We start from the raw sequence: 19054 nt of genomic DNA on the forward strand, positions 1-19054 counted from the left end.
CGAACGTCTTCCTCTGGGTGATGGAACTGTGAAAAATGTGTAAAAGCTTAAATTGGAAGGAGACCGTATCTGTCCTTCACAGCACCCACTTCTAAAGAGCTCCCTGCCCACAGCAGACACGTTTTAAAATGAGCTATAAAATGAACTGGGAAGCTGATTATATTCTTCTAGCCGCTTTATCCAGAGAACTAAGATTCATGTTGTTCTTTTGTTACATTTAGTTTCCAGACAGACTGCATAAGTACAATGAAATGAAACGGTATAGAATGAATCCACCTAACTACATTTATATTTAATGCCGTCGTACCGCGACAATCACATTATGAAGGAACTGTAATACCTACAAGGTCTTGGAAATTGTCTGCGCTTGAATAGTATCACGGTACAGAAATTCTGTATGCGTGTATATGATCGTCTTCATAAAACTTGAGAACATTTCATTTCATGATGCATTTAAATAACGAAGGGAAACCAAATTCCCGCCAGGGGGTGTACTATACGTAAAAATGTCTCTTGCGTATCCTGAAGGGTTGGTGTCCGGCGGAACACGGAAGGTGCAGCACAGCGGCGGAGGAAGGTGATCCGAACCGCGGCCGGTCGGGGTCCGGGCTGCCGAGCGCGATCGTACCCTATATATCACATTGGAGCCAGATAAAACAGTGTGAAAACTGTTAGGTACTGCCTCTTAATAAATAGACATATTTATCATTGTGCCTTTCCGGAATTTAACGGATCACGTGTATTTGATATTAAAATGATATTGCTATCCAAAACAATTGCAAGCTAGCTAGCAAAGGGTCCGGTTAATATTTTCAAAAAATGCAGTCGACAAATACTATCATTGGTTTAATTGATTATATTTTCGTTTTTGAACTAGCACGTGTATTATAAGCTGTCCAGGTCGTTTTGCGATACGGTAATACAAAATTATTTTGCCTCCGTTTATAGCACGGGAAAACGCACCGACGAGGTGCTTTCCCATATTACATTTTAGGACAGTGCTAGGTCAAGCACGATCAAGTAAGGTCGATCATTTTACCTATGATTAGTACATCAAAACTGTCAGTTCCTCGGTGTGGCGACCAGGATACCATGTTGTCTAAATACCGAGCCGAGGCTGGGGACCTGGTGCTTATATCCAGATTATAATGCAGGATTTGTTTTTGTGCCAGTAAAGCATTTTAGTAATATGCAGCTTATTTGCACCTCATCACAGTACATTACACCACAAGTTTTTTTTTTTTTACTTGACCTACGCAGCGGTAAATTGGAAAAGCATATTCCAGAAATGATTAGGCAACTGTTAAATGCCGGATTGTTGCTTATAATTAATGTTTCATTGCGGAAAATACAGATTTGCGTGTTTCTGCTGACGGTTAGATTTTGCCACGGTGGAATCGAATAAGGTCACGACCCTCCCCTGCCTGTGGAAAACGTCTTGTGCCTAAGATACTGCTGTTTCTATGGGGCATGTTGCACTTAAAATGGGCAGATTATTTCAGACTCTAAATCCTTGTCGATGGTACAGCTCAGAATACCCAGCGGCAATTGTAACAAGTCACGCCACTGCCTGTACAGTACAGGGTCTGGAGTATAATAATGAGCCGTTTACCTGCCTGACCCTTGTAGACATATAAAGCAGGCTAATTCCTCATAGCAAAGTAGTCACTATGAATTCGCTGTTGTAACAGGCTGTTAATCTTTGGTCATCCGCACCCCTCCTAGGCCCACCACCCTTACAGTGGCATTAGTTCTGGCTGACCCACCCCGCTTCTGGTGCCAGAGCTATGGGTCGGATCCCTCTGGTTCTACTGGCATGTGGCTCCTTCAACCCAATCACCAACCAGCACATGAGGCTGTTTGAACTGGCCCGTGACCACATGCACCATACAGGTAGGCTCTGCTCATGCCTCCTGCTGGCAGGGAGAGGTACCACAACCAGTCATGTAGATGCAGAAATCATAAACTGTCCAGATGGTCTCATATATCTAGAAAACATCCATCCATCTTAAGGCAGGCGAGACCATGGGCAGGATTCCGGTTCATCGTAAGCATCGCAAGAGGAAATACAGACAGTCTAAAATTCACTGTGCTGCCTTTTTTCAGAGTGTTGGAGGAAGTCCATGCACACGCAGAGAGAATATATATACTTCTCACATCTCAAGGCAGCATTTGTCCCGCTAACCCAGGAACTGTAGCATTATCCGCTGTTACATACCTGGCAAACAAAACATTTGTAGTCAGTGATGTTGCTCTTCTAGTTGCTTCAGATCTACAGTTAGCAGTCAGTTATTTCATGGTGTATTTTTGGCTGTTTGAATACTTCAGCCTGACAGTGTCTGGGTTCGAAGCCCTTCCACCCCCCACCCCCTCCGCATTCTCCATCTCCTTTCAGGTCGGTTCCGGGTTGTGGGGGGTATAGTGTCCCCCGTGAGCGACAGTTATGGCAAGCGCGGCCTGGTCCCAGCCCACCACCGAGTTGCCATGGCAAGGCTGGCACTGCACAGCTCTGACTGGGTTACCGTGGACGACTGGGAGAGCCGACAGCCAGACTGGACCGAGACCATTGTCACATTGAGGTGGGGGTGGGGCAGTGCTGTGGCAGAATGAATGATGCCCTTGAGAAGGAGAGAATAATCAATAGCTTTAGAGATAGGTCGAGGGATGCATACATATATAAAAACATATACATGCATGCATTAATACATCTGTACAATTTTTGGGGAACAGTGGCATCCTGTGTTAGGTGGTGTGTGCTTCAGTCGGTTAGGTACCTGTATCCAGAAGGTTGTAAGTTCAATTCCCACAACTGACAGAGTGAATGCATCACTTTTGGCCCTTAAGCAAGGCCCTTGACCTCGGTGAGGTGCTGGCTGCTGGCTGATCCTGCTATCTAACGGTCACGGTCAGCCTGGATCTAGGCTGGGGCTACCCTAGAAGACATTTCACCTCAACACAGGGCCCAGTTTTTATGATCTCTCAGAGATACTTTCCTAGATATTCCCCTCCCCATCTGTATTTGTTAGTGTAAAACATCTGTCTTGAGGTGGAAAGCTCTGATCTTGGGCATGAGGGTCCGTGCTCATCCTCTCGGCCGCATTCGCTGTACATTTGCTGTTTGAAACAGACTGCCCCCCAGGTGCCTTTGGGCCGAGGCCGTCATGCTGCCTCGCGTTTTAAACTGAGCCTCCGTCTCTAGTGGAGGAAGGGTGAGGGTCACACGGAAGCGTGGCTGTTGTTCTCTCTGAAAGCAGCCCAGCTGATTTTGAGCCTCGTACACTGGCGTACACGCTTACATATGCACAGAGTTCTCACGGGTATGTCTGCTCGAACCCGTGACCAGCGCACATGGGGCTGCTGCTACTTCCATCCTTGAAGGGTTTTCACATGCATTCAGCTGTAATCCCCTCGTGAAAGGGGTCCACTCTAATGTGCGCATACAGAAATCCCAAGCTGATTACACCCTCAAACAGCCTATTGTGTCCCATGAGGGGGGGGGGAGGGGAGGGGGGCCTGAGACTGAATCATCTCGAGCCTCTGTAAGAGGCTTAGTCCAACACTGCTCTCATTGACCTCCTTGCCGCTCTGCTTTTCACCCCGCTGCCAATCTGAACCCCTGTAGGCACCACCTTCAGAAGCTTCTGGGTCAGCAGCCTTCAGCAGCAGACCTCCAGATGCCCCACTCCAGCCTTGAAGGTAAGGCTTCCCGGCCCCAGCCCTGACCTTAAACCAGCTACCTGTTTAGCAGCTTATAAAAAACTCAGCTCTTCCGTTTAAGACAGTCTTACTCATATTTTTTCACCCAGTAGCTTCTTATCCTTCGGAGGAAGGTCATCAGTTTCAATCCCGCGGCCCACAGAGTGAACATATCACTGCTGGCCAGTTGAGCAAGAGCCATAACTCGAAAACTGCTTTGGGGCGCTGTGTAAATAAACCCTGCACTCTGGCCCCAAGCTACATTCTCCCCTGTTTGTGTGTGTGTGTGTGTGTCATAGCAAAGCATGATGGGATATGTGAAAACTAAATAATTCCTATATTAATAATTCCCTGAAATGTGAGTTATACCAGTATATACCAGAATCCTCCTGTAGTCATCCTGCTCAGGATAAGAGGTTAGACCACAGAATTGTGGATGGATGCAGTTGGATTTAATTTACACAAATCTGATTCCATCCATCCATTCTTAACACCCACCCAGCTGAAGGTTGAGGTGAGTTCTGACTTAGATTTAGATGTAAAGTAAATTCAAACAACGCACAGATTCAGCTGATTTTAGGGAAAAAAGCCTGAATGTCTCATGCTGAAACACTGCTGCGTTTGTCCTTCCCCTCCAGTCCCTGCCCATGATTATCCCACCTATGAGCCAAAAGGGATAAACGGCATTAGCAGGGGCAGCGTTACCGCCATTGTGTTTACGTGCCTCCAGGCTCCTCAGAACCCCCCCAGCTGAAGTTGCTGTGCGGCGCTGACTTCCTGGACACGTTCCGCGTGCCGGGCCTGTGGCGGGAGGAGCACGTGGAGGAGCTGGTGGGCCACTTCGGCCTCGTGTGCGTCAGTCGCGGCGACCTTCAGGCCGACCGGGCCGTGCACGAGTCCGACACCCTCTTCCAGCACCGCCACAACATCTTCCTGGTACGGGAGTGGGTCCGAAACGAGACCAGCGCCACCGAGATCCGACGAGCCCTGCGAAGGGGCCTCAGCGTTAAGTACCTGCTGCCAGACGCTGTAATCGAGTACGTCCAGGAGCACCAGCTGTACACCTGGCAGAGCGAGCAGAGGAACAAAGACAGTGTGCTGAGGCCTCTCGGACAGCAGGGGGCGCCCTCTGAGCCGCTGAATGACAGCTGACTCTTTGAACCTGAATCATGAGCAGTGTGTTGAACTCCTGGTTGGACCTGCTTTGGTCCCAGCTTATTACGCCTTTATTCTTCATTTTTGAGACCTTCCCATTTTTCCTGTCCTCATTCTTCTTAGTCAGCCAGCAGTTTTTCCTTCTTGGGGTTATATGAGAAATCCTACATGAGAAACAAAAAGATTGTCTTTGTTCCTGGGGTTGGGATATTAATCCTCCGACTAAAGAAATCCAGGAAAATGCATGTATGTTTGCTGACGTATGTGATGCTGGGAACTTGTGGGATGCAAGATGGTTATGTGTTGAAACATTGCTGTTTGTCAAAGTCGGGCAAAAAGCAATCACAAATGCTAGTGCTAACCTGTCATATATATTTTTTTTTGATATTCATGGGTTGTATATACCTTGCTTAGTCCCTGAACTAATGGGCTATATGTTCCAGGATTATCTAGCACCTAACATGAATCAAACTTCAATGAGTCCTTGTCCCTTTACTGTGGGCAGTATGTGGCTCCATGGGCTAGGCTGTGACTTGGATCTGAACGTTCCTGGTTTAAATCCTGTAGTCAGCAGAGTTATATCAGCATTGAGCCCTTGAGCAAGACCCTAACCCGAGTAGTTCCAGGGTCTGGCAGCCCCTGCTTTTTCATTTGTACGTTGCTTTGGATAAAAGCATCTGGCAAGTAAATAAATGTATATAAGTAAATGCAAATAATTCTGCTTATTAAATCCATCTTGTTTACAGATCATTCCACTCCCCTGTGCATGTTAAGGCATCAGTGAGCTACAGCTCTAAGCTATCAACAGAGAGTCAATGAGTCATTATGTTATGGGTGAAATTTGAACAGGGGGGTGTGTTTCCTGAGTGAGACAGCATCACATCTCCACGGTCTCGGCTATGGAGTTTGTGTGTTCCCCCCGTTTTCCTGTCGTTAAACATTTTCAGAAAGGTGAACTGGTGTCAGTTAATTGGCCATATTGTGTGAGTGTGTGCCCTGCAACGGACTGGCGTCCCATCAAGGATGTCTGGCTGTGGCCCCAAGGTCACTGTCACCCTGTCCTCCCTCGGTGGGGGTTGTAGATAATGGATGAGTGCGTGCCCCTGTATTATTTGCTGAATGATGACTTGTGTCAAACCCCTAGAAAGAAAATCATGAAAACAACATTCATGTTTACTAATTGTCCCTTAATGCTGGTCTCAGACGTTTCCAGAATTACTGCACAGCCTCAAAAAAAAGACTGGAGGGTTTAGCTGTCACAAAGTTTTTAACTCAGCATTAGAAAATAGTCTTTGATCTTGCCCATTCAATTTTAAAACATCTTGCAATAAATAATTCTTCATTTTAAATGGACTAATGCCATAAACGGATTTTTTCCCCACAAACAATATAATACAATAAGTAGGCGTAATATAATTAACTATAATGATTCTTTCTATATGTGGAGATATTAGGGTACAGACCCCCCCCCCCCCCCCCCCCCAAAGCAATAACAGCTGTTTAATGCAATAACAGTGCTGACAAATTGCTTTAAATTAACGGTTCTGTGCCTTTTATGAGTATTCAACGCTTGAAGAAAAGCGTTCAATTTTTACTGCACGTACAAGAGTAGATTTTGTCTCAATAATTACATACAATAACGTTAAACTAGTAAGGGTATGGGCGAGGAGAGTTGAGAGTCTATTAAGAGCAGAATCTCACGAGTAATCGGATTAAAACGACCTTGGCTGAAATTGTATTTATTAGCAGAAGTGCTGCATTCAGCCGCAGGCTAAACAGTCATATCGGATCGAAGCATCTGAAGTTTCCTTCAGGAAAACGCGCAAAAACAACAGAAATGCCTGTAGATTTGAATGGTTACTGGAAAATGGTGTCCAATGACAACTTCGAAGAGTATCTGAAAGCTCTCGGTAAGTATTGCGTTGTGCAAAGATTTCGTTGCCGTTGCTCAATGACTTAATGTAGTCTTGATTTTAAAACAGCAATGAGATTATTTATACTGGTTAATATAGCCACAACCGCATGTTACTATTAAGGTCAACACTAAACTTTATCGCGGGAAGAAATTCCACTAGCAACCTTCTTTTCACAGGCCAATGACTTTCACTCCTAACAGAATAACAAGGAATTGTGTTAGGCCAGTAAATTACAGTCCTATAGTACTTTAATTTGGGCAGTGTTTTTTTTTTTTTTTTTTTTAAATATATAGACATATTTGCTTGAATTATCTCTGAATTCTGTTTGCATTCATTGACTCTGCTAGTGTACGCATTAGGGCTATTGTGTAAAATGACGTCCATTAAAATAGCAGTGCTATCGACTATCTATTTTAAACTTCTTTTTAATTTTGAATAAAGACTACTTACTACTAAAAATAGATAATTACCACTATAGTCGACTGAGCATTAATTACCTCGAATTATGGTTATACAACAGACCAGTGAAATTGATTTGAAATGTTAAAATTAAACATTAATCGTACAAGTTGGAACACGCGTGGTTGTTGAAATTAGCCTGATGAAAATGAATCCGCTAAACAGTACTTAGCCCACCTTAATTTCCATAGCCTAATTACGAATAAGCATATATCTTCGGCAGGGGTTAATAGGGTATCCCAATCCAAATAGCCTATCTCTCCCGAACACTGTAATGGTATTTAAATATGCTCCCCTTTTAGTTCCTTGGTTTAAGTAACAAAATCTTCATTGGCCAATGAAGTTGATTTGGCTGTTATTTTAATGTTTCACTTTTTTAATGCTATCTATGTCTGTCTGTTTATTATTCTGTTTGAAATGGACTGGCAGATATAAACATCGCTATTAGGAAAATTGCCACGCTTTTGAAGCCCGATAAAGACATCACTCACAATGGAAACCATATCAACATTAAGACGCTCAGCGCGTTCAAAAACTACAACATGGACTTTGAGGTCGGGAAGGAGTTCGTGGAAGATCTCAGCGGTGTGGACGATCGCAAATGCAGGGTAAGAGGGTCGATGAGAATTAGGCTGCCATACGCCTCTGACAAGAACCTTTATTTACGCAACTTATCTGCGTTATTTTCTTTTTGTTCTATCTCAGTGAGTTTACAGAAAGAACAATAACTCATAAATGTATTATAACTATCCGAATGTAGTAATATTTTAAAGTTATTAGATAAGCGTTTGATTAAGCGCCAATTCTGAGCCTGTCATAACTGGTCCGTGCTATATGTGATGCAGACCACTATCAAATGGGAGGGAGACAAACTGGTTTGCGTGCAGAATGGAGAGAAGGAGGGTAGAGGCTGGACCCACTGGAGGGACGGAGACCTATTACATTTGGTAATCATATTGCAGATCCCGTGTATTAAAAATCCCTTTCACTATAATTCTCCCGGGACGTTGCTTCTCACGAGTGTCTTTATTTCTTCGTTTGTCCTGTGTAGGAGTTAAGAGTTTGCGGAGTGGTTTGCAAGCAAGTTTTCAAGAAACAAAACTGATCTGGTCCTGGTCTGAGACGAACACCTCCTACTGGCGACCTTGCAAGTGACAACAGATCCCCACCCTGTTTTCATTTATCATCCATAGACAATTAAGGCCCAGCCTACCATCTTATTATTATTATTATTATTATTATTATTATTATTATTATTGTTGTGTAACATCATTTTTACATTTTGGTAGAATTAAATCAGTGTAACTGTGTTTCTGTTGGGTCCAATGGGGCTTTTCACCCCTTCTCACTTCGTCTTGAATCTGAACCCTTTCAGATATGTTCTAGATATGTGTGGGAATCTCTTTGATTGGGAAAGCGAATGAAACTGTGTAACGCTGGGGCTTGTCAGGGAATGACAGTTTTATCGAGGATGGGGGTCCATGTTTAGGGTTTAGGGGACTGGAAAGGGATTTGATCAATAATGTACAGATATGAAAAGGGAGCACAATCACATGATTGCAGAGGACAGATGTTATTTCAGTCACACACAACGCACAATTGTGATGTAACTGTTGTTTTTACATAAATCAATGGTTAAAACACTTACCACATATTAATAGATGCTCTGCTGTCTATTAATTTGAAAATTCATCATAATTGTTGCTATATCATCAGCTCTTGGGTATTAACATGAGTAAGAGCCAAATTCCATCAGCAACACACATCCAAGGTCTGCCAGTTGATGGCCAGTGGTATAAAACAATGAAATAAATCTATACAAATCCAAGATTATATATGAAACATTTTCTGTATGTCTTCTATATGTTTTGTGGGTGACATTATACAAAAATGGTAGGGATCCGTGAGAGGTTATGGAAGGTCTTGGGTTGCCTGGCTGAATCAGTGAGTTGTGAAATGGGCTTGGACCATGACTCCATCTGTCCCCTGGTGTACAGACTTGTGGGTCTGGGAAAGAGATACGGCTGCCGGGGTTCAGCAAGCATGGAACGCGCCATAAAATTTGACCTTTGCACAAGGAATCTAGTGGAACACACAGCAAGTCAGAGTCATCAATATGGTAATTGAAGGACAAATGGAGTGTGTATTTCTTTGTTGGAGATGGCAAAACTGAATCACCATTAGATTGCTTTAGGGGTCCAATATTAGGAACAGCACAAGGCTCCAGTGACTAACCAAGCCATTCTTCCTTAATGTCACTGTAAACAGTTAAATTGTTGGTGCCATTTGAAGGCGACTCACCTAGAGAATTCTGAATGAATAGGATGAAATTGCCAACACACTTCTAATAATTATGGTAATGGAATTACATATTAACTATTTTTTGTGTTTTTAACACAAAACATTAACAAAGACACTGCAAAACTTTTATTTTGACAAGAAAATACTGAGTCCTGGCACCCCATCCAGGGGGACCCCCAACCTTCTGTCCTGTGCTGCCTTAGATTGGCTGCAGCCCCCCCCCCCCACACACACACACACACACACACAACCCTGAGCAGGTTAAGTGGTTTAAAGATGGATGGAAAATGTAAAGTCATTTATTTTATAATGTTTAATGGATATTAGTAGAGAAGCTTGATTGACCCCTGCTTCACTGTTAGCCCATAGATGAGGGCTACGCCTGAAAGCCTTCGAAACATTATTTGGCAAAAGAAAGTAAATTTGGCAAAGAAAGGCTGGAGTGTAATGTCATCTGCTTCCTCTTTAACCCAGGAAAAAAAGTGAACTTCTCCTTGTAGACCAGGAGCCCAGAGGGGTCAGCCTAGCTGAAAAGCGAACCAATTTCCCTTAGTGTAATCTTGCTGGGGGCATATGACAGTTCATCAGAATGGATGTCTGCCGGGTCCGTGGTGGTGGGTGTGGCTGTGAGGGGTGTGGAAATGAATTCAAATTATTGAGCTAGGTCAGCTCAAAAATGAACTTCTTGAAAATGGTGCTTCAATCTACCTTATACAATCAGGACTTGTAAACAGGCACCGCCAGACATTTTTAGTGGTGGGGTACCCTCGGCAGAGATATGTAACTGCCCTGCAAAAATTGAGCTAGATCAGCTGATATCCGAACCAAATGAAACTAGTTGGAATTTGTTCAGTATCAACCCAGGTATCATGAATGAACATAGCCAGACAGTTTCTGTGGTGGGTATGTTATGAAACACTGTCACAGAGAGGTTATGGTACAAGGACTCATCCACAAAAATGCAAACTCATCCATGTAAACCAGACACTAGTGCAAAGGTTGCTGAATGAAGCTAACTTGCTATTATAATTACGCCATTTCCGAGCATTCTTGGGATTGTAAGAAGAGGGCATGTGTCAGGTTTGGCTTGTTGACTTTTGTTCCACATTCACATCCATTGTGCATGATGTGCTGTGTTAGTTGTTAATTTGCCAGTCATTACTTACTCTGCTATAGTCACTGACTACAGACACTTTTCCATCCTGTTTTTTGTCATCTCTGGTATCGGTTCTGTGTTCCGTGTTCCATCCCCAATCACCACGACAGGAACCCTAGCTCCCGACACAGTTCCCCCTCTCTGGCATGTGGTTCTGTTTGCTGTCCCAACCCGGGACGGGATTTCAGGGGAGGCATTTTAATTTCGACTTAGTGAAAATATAAACAAATGAGCCCCAATTACTTTCACCTCATGTAAGCAAGTGACTAATTTCTACACATAAGTTATGTGACAAGTTCTTTGTTATTTTGAAAGGTTGCAGTTGTTTACTTTGTATCCAATTTACATCTGCAATGAGAAGATTTTCAAACATAAATGTTTTCTGACACAGTTTGTCAGTGCATTTCATGGAAGTATAATTTGCTTTAAAAATGAAAAAGTAGCATGATAATATACATGAAAATATACATTTTAAATTAATTATTGATATTTTAAAACTATTTATGGAATATTAGACATATTTGCTCATTTAAGATGTAAGACCTTAAATTTAAGATCTTAAATCTAATGGAATACAGTGGTATTACAAAACAACATTGATCTGTCTAACACTACAGTTTTATTTAAAAACCTTTCATAGAATTCACCTTCTTGTCTGAGTACATATGCTGTGAACTGATCATTCATTTGTTTATTCCAGAGATTATAAAACAAAGAAAAGCTTCATAAACTTTTCTGCTTGTTAAAATACAATAATCACTGACTAATGAATTAATAATAATCTGCAGCTAGTGAAAATGGCAGTTGGTGTTGGCTGGCAGGTTCTGCTCCAGCTCTGAGATACACAGTGGACCACGGGCTTCTCCAGAGGGGTGGGCCGTGGGGGGCAGCTCTTCCTGAATGCTACCATTTCCTGGTACTGGATACTTTTTTACTTAGTTAAAATGGCCAGCGGCTGGCATCTTGACTAGAATATATTAGTAACCATTACAGTCTACTTAAAGGAACCTCAGATTAAACAATTTCTATGCTATCACAAGTGTGACATGTTGTTCTGCTTCTATAAGACTTGCTTGTGGGCAACTCCACATACCCTTAATTCCTGAACGAAGCCAGTGCATAAATGAATATTTCACAGTGGAGTCCAGAGTTAATATTCAGGGGCACCCTAAGTTAATAATTTGCACAAAGCAAAGACAAACAGATGAACAGCTTTCGTCGCGTGGTCATCCAACATCGTGAAAGGCACCTTAAATATCATCCTTTCATTTAATTTAGCCTGGTGAAGTATTCATTACTGCAGGAAAAGATTTGCTAACTCTCATGAAGTTCTGAGACACTTACTAAACATAAACCAGTGGTACAATGGGGAATTACTAAATGCAATTCATCTTCCGCCCACCAGGGGGCACAGCCTCTGCCCACCATTTCCCCCTGCCTTGTAGACAGACCAGTTTATCTTCCACCCATGTGATTTTGATGTGCAGCGCTGATAGGTGAGAATGGGTGGCGTTACCATATATATCGCAGCATACACTCTCATGAAATCACTGCCTCTGTTTCATCATCACATATTCCATTTTCCTGGCAACTTCTTCCAAGCGCGATGTGTATTTATCAACCATGCTCATGTGACCAAAACCCATTCAGAGGCTGTTGCCAGCTGGCTGAGGTCACATTACTGACAGCTGAATGGGTATATGCAACTAGAAAGGGGCACCTTAACATTCTGGTATGAACCTGTTTTTGCTCAAACAGACCCTTCTCCTCTGCAGGGGCCACCCTGGACGTCATTCCTCACTAGCTCATTCCACGCTCATCTGCCCAGCGTCTGCAGGGGCGCAGTGCTGTGCCAAGTACAGACTGAATGGGATCGACCCAAGCAGGATTGTAAGCAGTGTCATTCAGGGTTTTTTAAAAATACAAAATCCTCATTGCAATTTATATCAGGGACAATGGACAGCATTTTGAAAGCATTTAACGATGAAAATGTGAAATGGTCCACATTTGGGCACCCAAGTGCAAATTTCAAGGTCTTTTTTTAAAAGGCTGATAATAATCAAAATTACTATGTATTTAAATAATCCTTTCTGACTCTGCATTGGATAAGTGATAAAGGAAAATTTGTGTTTGTGTGGATTTATTCGCAAAACCACCCAGAAATAATTTAGCAAAAAATCCAGGTATTTAGTAAATTGACAGGGTGTTTCTGCAAGCCTCCAGAACTGTGATACTAACATCTCCCCTCCCCCATAGTGTAGATAATTGGTGTCAGTTTGAACTCCTCATCCCTTTCTTCCAAGGCAATGTGTTTTAGTCTCGTACCGTGTGGCTGAGCATCTGTATGTGTTTCAGCTGCCTGTGCTGGACTTGTCTGTCATTTTTGACGACACATAAGCTTTTCCTGGACATTTAAATACTTTGTTACATGCTCTCTATGATCTTTATGCAAAAGCTTTCAGAGAAACATGGAGAGGAGGCAGGCATGCTTAGTATTATACCATAAAATAACTGTGAGCTATGTGTGAATTTGTGTTTTATATGATTTGCATTAAATGTTGAATTGGGTTTTTAAATAATTGTATGTTTAATTGCTGATGCTTTTACATTTCAGTGCAGGAATCTTCCGTTTGCACCATGCATTTTGTGGTTGTGCACAGCAGGGACCTCTTGCTGGAAATCTTTCCATGTTGCGATCTCTAAAATGATTGCCTGATATCTGATTATGATTCTTTATCAGTTTACATTGAGTGGGTGATTTTCCTGATGGCAATGTTCGGGTCTGCTGATGCAGCACGAAAAAAGACAATAGCAATGAAGCAGATTCAGTATATATTGCTTACTAATGACTTGACCATTGGCCCATGAATTTAAATGACATATATAAAGTATAACGTGAATGTAAAATGCAATATGTAGACAATATGTTTTGTAACCAAAAAATGTAGACTAAATGTAACCTAAATTTATTTCCAACTGATTTCCCTTTTGTCAAAAACAACAATCTGAAGAGTCTAGAATCTGTTGTGCCAATTAATCAGCCATCGAGATAATTATCATCTACTCTCCGGCAGACTGCTGTTTCGGATAATTTGTGGGCTAGTGTGAAGTTGTGTTTTCTGGCTTTTGTGTTTGGCAAAGCTAGTCTCATTAAGTCTGTCCTTGAGGAAGCCTGACAAGTGCTTAGAAAGTTTTTAATTAGGCCATCCTGCAAAAAAAAAAAAAAAAACACACGTGCTAAACATGGGCATCTCACTTCCATCTAAAAATAAGAGATGCAGAGAATTTAAGGGGCGCCATCCAGCTCCCATGTACTTGTCATGTCCTAAAGCATTGGGAGGTGCAAAGAAACCCTAAAGGCAGCCCGGGGGATGATTAAAGCCCAAAGGGTTACAGTGGGGAGTTGAGCAACAGGGAAACAATGACAGCACTGGGAAGCACAGGACAGAGGGGCACCTACTGTATATACACTGATGACTACAGACAGGTACATTGCTACCATGTACTAGGGATAAGCAGACACTGGTGAGGGTCGTCATCACAATCAACGAGGGCTACATGAGGGACAGGTGTGAATGGCTGGGGACACAGCATGGCCAGCAAGGGAGACCTCTGCTGGCCATACGGGTGTAGGACAGAACATGACAGTACTCTTCCATTGTCATTGGAGGTCGTAGGCCAGTGGCTATTAATCTCAGTTGGCATCTATATTATCTTAGTTACCTTCAACAGAACGGTAAAATGAGGGAAGTGGTTGGCCATTTATAACAGAATTCTGAGGTTGGGTCCACAATTTTAAATAGCACCATATTATCTGACTAATGGTACTTAAAATCATCACCAAACAACAATTCTCCTGCTTTTATCTTCAAACAAACATCGGTTGTTTGTTTGTTTATTTGTCTGCGTTTTTTTGTCTGACTTGTCTGAAGTGATGCACAGACATATTAATGGGTGAATAACTGATAACAGACTGCTGGAAAACTGAAACTTTGTAATTTTGTAAGAAATTTTTTCTCAGTAGTTTGGCACACCAGTAACAATTTTGATATTTAAGAGTCTGAGTCTGGCAAAATGGTCTCTCTCTGTTATTGTGTAGGGAGGCATTGTTTTGCTTGGTTTCTTTGTTGGCCTTTAGATGATTAATGACATGCAGTTCATTTATGCTCAATATGTCTGCTGAGGAGCTGCAGACTTACTAAAATATCACTGAAATATTCCACCGCTACACTGATGTATTTTGCAGAAAATTATAAACATTTCTTGAGTCAAATGCTTTCATATGCAGAATTTAGATACATAGTGTCATTTTCTGTTATTTTCCCCCATGTATTCTTCGCTAATTTGAGTGTCAATTAGTCTGATAAAACCTTTGACTTCTAACCGGATAGACTAGCTGTCCCCTTTGCCATGGTAACAGACACAAGCCTGAAAGCATGCTTGACCTTCCGTTGACTAACAGGGGGCATCTTCATGAGCACAAAAGCTTTTTTTGTATATTTGGCTGATATTTCTCTTAAAAAAGCCTCCACATCTGGCCCAGTGCCTTTCAGATTAAGCCCTTGACTTTCCAAATCAGACCCCTGCCAATGGACAAGAGAGGAAAGTGATGTGGGGCCTTAAGCCTCCAATTAAAGATGCCAACTGGTTTTATTCTGATTGCTGATATCCATGTCATGCGATGTGTTGCTACATTTTTAGGCAGAATAAATGTTAAGGCAATGGACCTAATCTGAATGTTTGCTGGCTGAAGGCTCACATGGAACCTGCTCTAGAGCAAAGCATTTAAACATGCAGCAGTATAAATGAGAGACCTTGTTGCAGACCAGGTTTCTGAGTACAGGTCTATTATGATAAGAACTGGGTCCATCTTCCTGTTTATGCAGATGTGAATCTTTTTTTGATGTTTCGAGCACATGCTGAAGCAGATCGTAAACCTCATGCTAACAGGCAGCTCACTAAGGTAACCAGGTTTGCGTTTATGATACTGTCATATCCAGCTCTCTCTGTTAGCAAACTAAAGGTCTTTCCGTTCTTTGAAGTTCTTTCCTTCTCGTAGAATCTAATTGTTGCCCAATCTCTAAATAAAGACATACCCTTTGCACTGAATTAATACCGGGAACACGATAAAGATAAAATAACGTGTATTGCTTATTTGTATAAACTACAATTACGTTGGAGCCCTTATAGTCCTGTAAGTGTTTGCGGATGTGGGGGTTTGTGTGGGTAGGTGGGAGCTCGTGAGTCAGTGCCTGCAAATGTGTGTGTTTGTTCCTGGTTGCGTGAGCTACTTAGGTTCGTACTGTGAGTTTCTGCGATGCATTACAATTAAAAATTGATCTGCCGGTCTCACTGACCCTTGCCACAGCAGTTACAACGCCGGACCCAAGCTTTCAAAGCCCCTGCCCCCAGGAGAAATAAATTATCTTATCTAGCGTACTCTGCCCCAGGTCTCAATGGCCAGTGGTTATAAAAAGACCCAGAGGGGCCCAACACTCCTCCTCTGTCTCTGTGAACATCCTGCATAGGCTTGTCACCTCGGCTTCACCATGTCCGCAGACCTCAGCGGCCGGTGGGAGATGATGAGCAATGAGAACTTTGAGGACCTCATGAAAGCTCTCAGTAAGCCACCTCCCGAGCACCACTCCGGGTTAAATACCTTTTGGGGGAATGTCATGATCAGACTGTAGAAAGGAGGCCTGGAACAGGCGAGGCAAGATTATTTACACAGGATAATTCAGATGCAAGACAGTTCAAAGTGAATTACAGAAGTACAGGGATAGAAACAGAAGGGACTAAACAGGGATTAAAACAGAAGACATTAAAACCGCATTTAAAATTATAAAGACCTAAAAGTCAACACAAACAAATAAATAGTTAAATGAAAAGAAGTTACGTTGCAGTGGCAGTGAATGAATAAACTCCAGCTGATTTAATTTATTGAAAGCGAAGGATGGGGAGATTGTATCGCTACGTTAATGTACCGACAAGAAGTCAAAGAACCTTCTCCTTCCGCAGTGATACGGACTCTTCGTGGGAAGTTTTGGAGTAGCCATTACTAATTAGTTTTATTTATTAAACCCTCCGATAACACAGAGGTCTGATTTAACAAAATGTTTATGCTAAGGCTTGGCTCCTCGGCTTCACTGAGACTGATGTGATCTGTAATCCATACCAAAGTTTCCCATTCTTTGGAAATTTTTCATTTCCCATTTTAATTAATTGTTAGATATTCAATATTGATAGAATATTGGTAGAATATTGATAGAATATTGATAGAATATAACACTATCGATTGTTGAAAATTCCAAAAACTGTCAAGTCCAGTCTAGTGGGATGTAGTTTTGGGCAAATTAAGTCATTTTTTTGTTTTGTCTTTCCTTTTTCACCCAGACATTGATTTCATCACTCGTAAAATTGCGCTTCACCTGCTTCAGACGAAGCTGATTATCCAGAATGGGGACCAGTTTGTGATCAAAACACTGAGCACCTTCCGGAATTATGAGGTGGCCTTCACCGTGGGGGTTGAGTTTGAGGAGTACACCAAGGGCTTGGACAACAGGCTGCTCAAGGTGGGTCCTGTCATTTTGACTCCTCCCAAATAATGTAATGGTTCCAGTCTTCAACAATATAAATCAAACTAAGCCAAAGATGACATATTACATCGAGTACCTGCATTCTCTTGTATATAATGTTGGTTATTTCTTAGGAAAGGCAGCAGAATAGTTATACGCCAACTAAATATTTAAGAATAGATTGAGGGCTGTGAACAAAATGTATTCAGGTTTTCCAACCAACACTGAGCATCAAACATCTCAAACTACTTTGTTAAATCCTCTTTTTTGCCTGGATTTTAGACTCTCATTACCTGGGAAGGGGACAAACTTGTGTGTGTCCAGAAAGGAGAAAAGGCCAATCGAGGATGGAAGCACTGGGTCAAAGGAGATATGTTATACATGGTAACAAATTATGAACAATGAAGCACTTCTCAAGCATCACTTCTTCCCATGTTTAAATGTATGCATGATTACGGAATATTGCAGCAAACGATGGTGTGACTTGTGTCTGTGTAAGTTAGAAAGGGATTTGTTGCCATCTACTGGAAATGAATGCAAATTCAGCCAAATTATTAACAGGCGTTAAATCCTGGTTTTCCTCTTGCATTTTCAGGAAATTACCTGCGAGGACATAGTCTGTCATCAGGTGTTCAAGCGGAAAGAATAAAAGGTCAAGTGTTCTATTAAATATCAATTTAATTGAATTCAATAAATCAGTTTTTTCCGAAGGAACTTAAACAGGTTCCAGATTTCAACAGTTTACTCAAGCAAAGCTGAAGCACTTTAGGTTACACACCCTGTCTGTGGTAGCAGTGACAGGGCCGTACTTGACACTTGTACCTGAAACCTTTTGAACTTCTCTTCAGAAGTTTAACCAGACTCATTACTTGACTTATTTTAGTTTGATCCTCTATTTTGTATCCAAAATCCAAAGACTGACATACGTTACATTCTGTTCCTAACAGCTAATAAATGTCACTTAAGGTCAATATAATACATTTTAATACAATGTATTTTTCAATCTTCAGTTATATACCACATTATTAGGCAACTTTTGATAACGCATGAACAGATCTGGCGACTCATAAATATCGTTGTATAGGCCTACATTACATACAGCTTGCATTGTACAGAATTGCTGTTTATTGGAATAATGGTTTGGTTTCCTTAGAAAGAGCAATGTATATTAATGTGTGTTTTTGTTGGATTGTGCAGGGTGGTATGTGAAGCAATGTGGTTTAATTCGGATTATATGTGTGACAGGGATAGTATAAGAAGGTTGGATCAGGAATGCATGTGACTGGTTATCACAGTCATTCACAAATACTGTAAACTGCCCTTTGCCCTTTGATCGGTCTTGATTAGGAGTAACGAGTGGGTTTAAACAGATTGCCACAGACCCCTCTAAAAAAATCAATGAAAAGGAATAAATAAATCTGATCGCCCATATGATTGAGAGTCAGTGTTGTGCATGATAAGCAAATCACTGGTGGACTTTAATATGAATGACCTCCTGTACTGTATGCATGTATTTATCAATACATATGTTTAAGGTTTGTTTTCTAATTCTGTGAGTAAAAACTGGCATTAACAACAAGACACAGTACATCCTAGGTTTTGGTACGAGGAACAACGATTTATGATGGCTGCAGGTCCAGCAGAGAGCCTTGTTATTTAAGCTGAACGAGCTGTTGATTAATTTCTCACAGCTTTTTGACGCAATTTTACACATCTATGGGGAGCAACTTTTTGTTACTGTGTCAAGCACCTGTAACCCCTGTTTTTTTGTTAAATCTGAGACCTTAATCGGCAGT

The 19054-nt window shown here is 41.9% G+C and overlaps 3 protein-coding genes across 4 annotated transcripts; all 3 read left to right on the plus strand.

Moving 5' to 3' along the window:
* Window positions 1–521: 521 nt before the first annotated feature.
* On the plus strand, window positions 522–5601 carry nmnat3 (nicotinamide nucleotide adenylyltransferase 3). Of its 2 annotated transcripts, none has more exons than XM_048989354.1 (5): window positions 522–577; window positions 1726–1893; window positions 2396–2579; window positions 3623–3696; window positions 4427–5601. In XM_048989354.1, the coding sequence occupies exons 2-5, from the start codon at window positions 1788–1790 to the stop codon at window positions 4846–4848; spliced, it is 786 nt and encodes a 261-aa protein (XP_048845311.1). In that variant the 5' UTR covers window positions 522–577; window positions 1726–1787; the 3' UTR covers window positions 4849–5601. The 2 variants fall into 2 exon arrangements, with proteins under 2 accessions (XP_048845311.1, XP_048845310.1); XM_048989353.1 differs by having other exon boundaries at window positions 527–675.
* Window positions 5602–6421: 820 nt separating this feature from the next.
* Window positions 6422–9006, plus strand: LOC125716728 (retinol-binding protein 1-like). The gene is made up of 4 exons (XM_048989356.1): window positions 6422–6761; window positions 7656–7834; window positions 8072–8173; window positions 8278–9006. The coding sequence occupies exons 1-4, from the start codon at window positions 6689–6691 to the stop codon at window positions 8329–8331; spliced, it is 408 nt and encodes a 135-aa protein (XP_048845313.1). The 5' UTR covers window positions 6422–6688; the 3' UTR covers window positions 8332–9006.
* Window positions 9007–16177: 7171 nt separating this feature from the next.
* LOC125716727 (retinol-binding protein 2-like) lies at window positions 16178–18689 on the plus strand. Its single transcript, XM_048989355.1, has 4 exons — window positions 16178–16305; window positions 17077–17255; window positions 17541–17642; window positions 17854–18689. The coding sequence occupies exons 1-4, from the start codon at window positions 16233–16235 to the stop codon at window positions 17905–17907; spliced, it is 408 nt and encodes a 135-aa protein (XP_048845312.1). The 5' UTR covers window positions 16178–16232; the 3' UTR covers window positions 17908–18689.
* Window positions 18690–19054: the final 365 nt, after the last annotated feature.

The sequence above is a fragment of the Brienomyrus brachyistius genome, chromosome 21 (genome assembly GCF_023856365.1).
Source record: "Brienomyrus brachyistius isolate T26 chromosome 21, BBRACH_0.4, whole genome shotgun sequence".
Classification (NCBI taxonomy): Eukaryota; Metazoa; Chordata; class Actinopteri; order Osteoglossiformes; family Mormyridae; genus Brienomyrus; species Brienomyrus brachyistius.

Excerpts from the sequence above, each read along its gene's own strand:
- nmnat3 (XM_048989354.1), top strand. The coding sequence starts at position 1,788 with ATGGGTCGGATCCCTCTGGTTCTACTGGCATGTGGCTCCTTCAACCCA. Across the intron at positions 2,580-3,622 it reads GAGACCATTGTCACATTGAG|GCACCACCTTCAGAAGCTTC; the intron begins GTGGGGGTGGGG and ends GAACCCCTGTAG. Across the intron at positions 3,697-4,426 it reads GCCCCACTCCAGCCTTGAAG|GCTCCTCAGAACCCCCCCAG; the intron begins GTAAGGCTTCCC and ends ACGTGCCTCCAG.
- LOC125716728 (XM_048989356.1), top strand. The coding sequence starts at position 6,689 with ATGCCTGTAGATTTGAATGGTTACTGGAAAATGGTGTCCAATGACAAC. Across the intron at positions 6,762-7,655 it reads AGAGTATCTGAAAGCTCTCG|ATATAAACATCGCTATTAGG; the intron begins GTAAGTATTGCG and ends ATGGACTGGCAG. Across the intron at positions 8,174-8,277 it reads ACGGAGACCTATTACATTTG|GAGTTAAGAGTTTGCGGAGT; the intron begins GTAATCATATTG and ends TGTCCTGTGTAG.
- LOC125716727 (XM_048989355.1), top strand. The coding sequence starts at position 16,233 with ATGTCCGCAGACCTCAGCGGCCGGTGGGAGATGATGAGCAATGAGAAC. Across the intron at positions 16,306-17,076 it reads GGACCTCATGAAAGCTCTCA|ACATTGATTTCATCACTCGT; the intron begins GTAAGCCACCTC and ends TTTTTCACCCAG. Across the intron at positions 17,643-17,853 it reads AAGGAGATATGTTATACATG|GAAATTACCTGCGAGGACAT; the intron begins GTAACAAATTAT and ends TTGCATTTTCAG.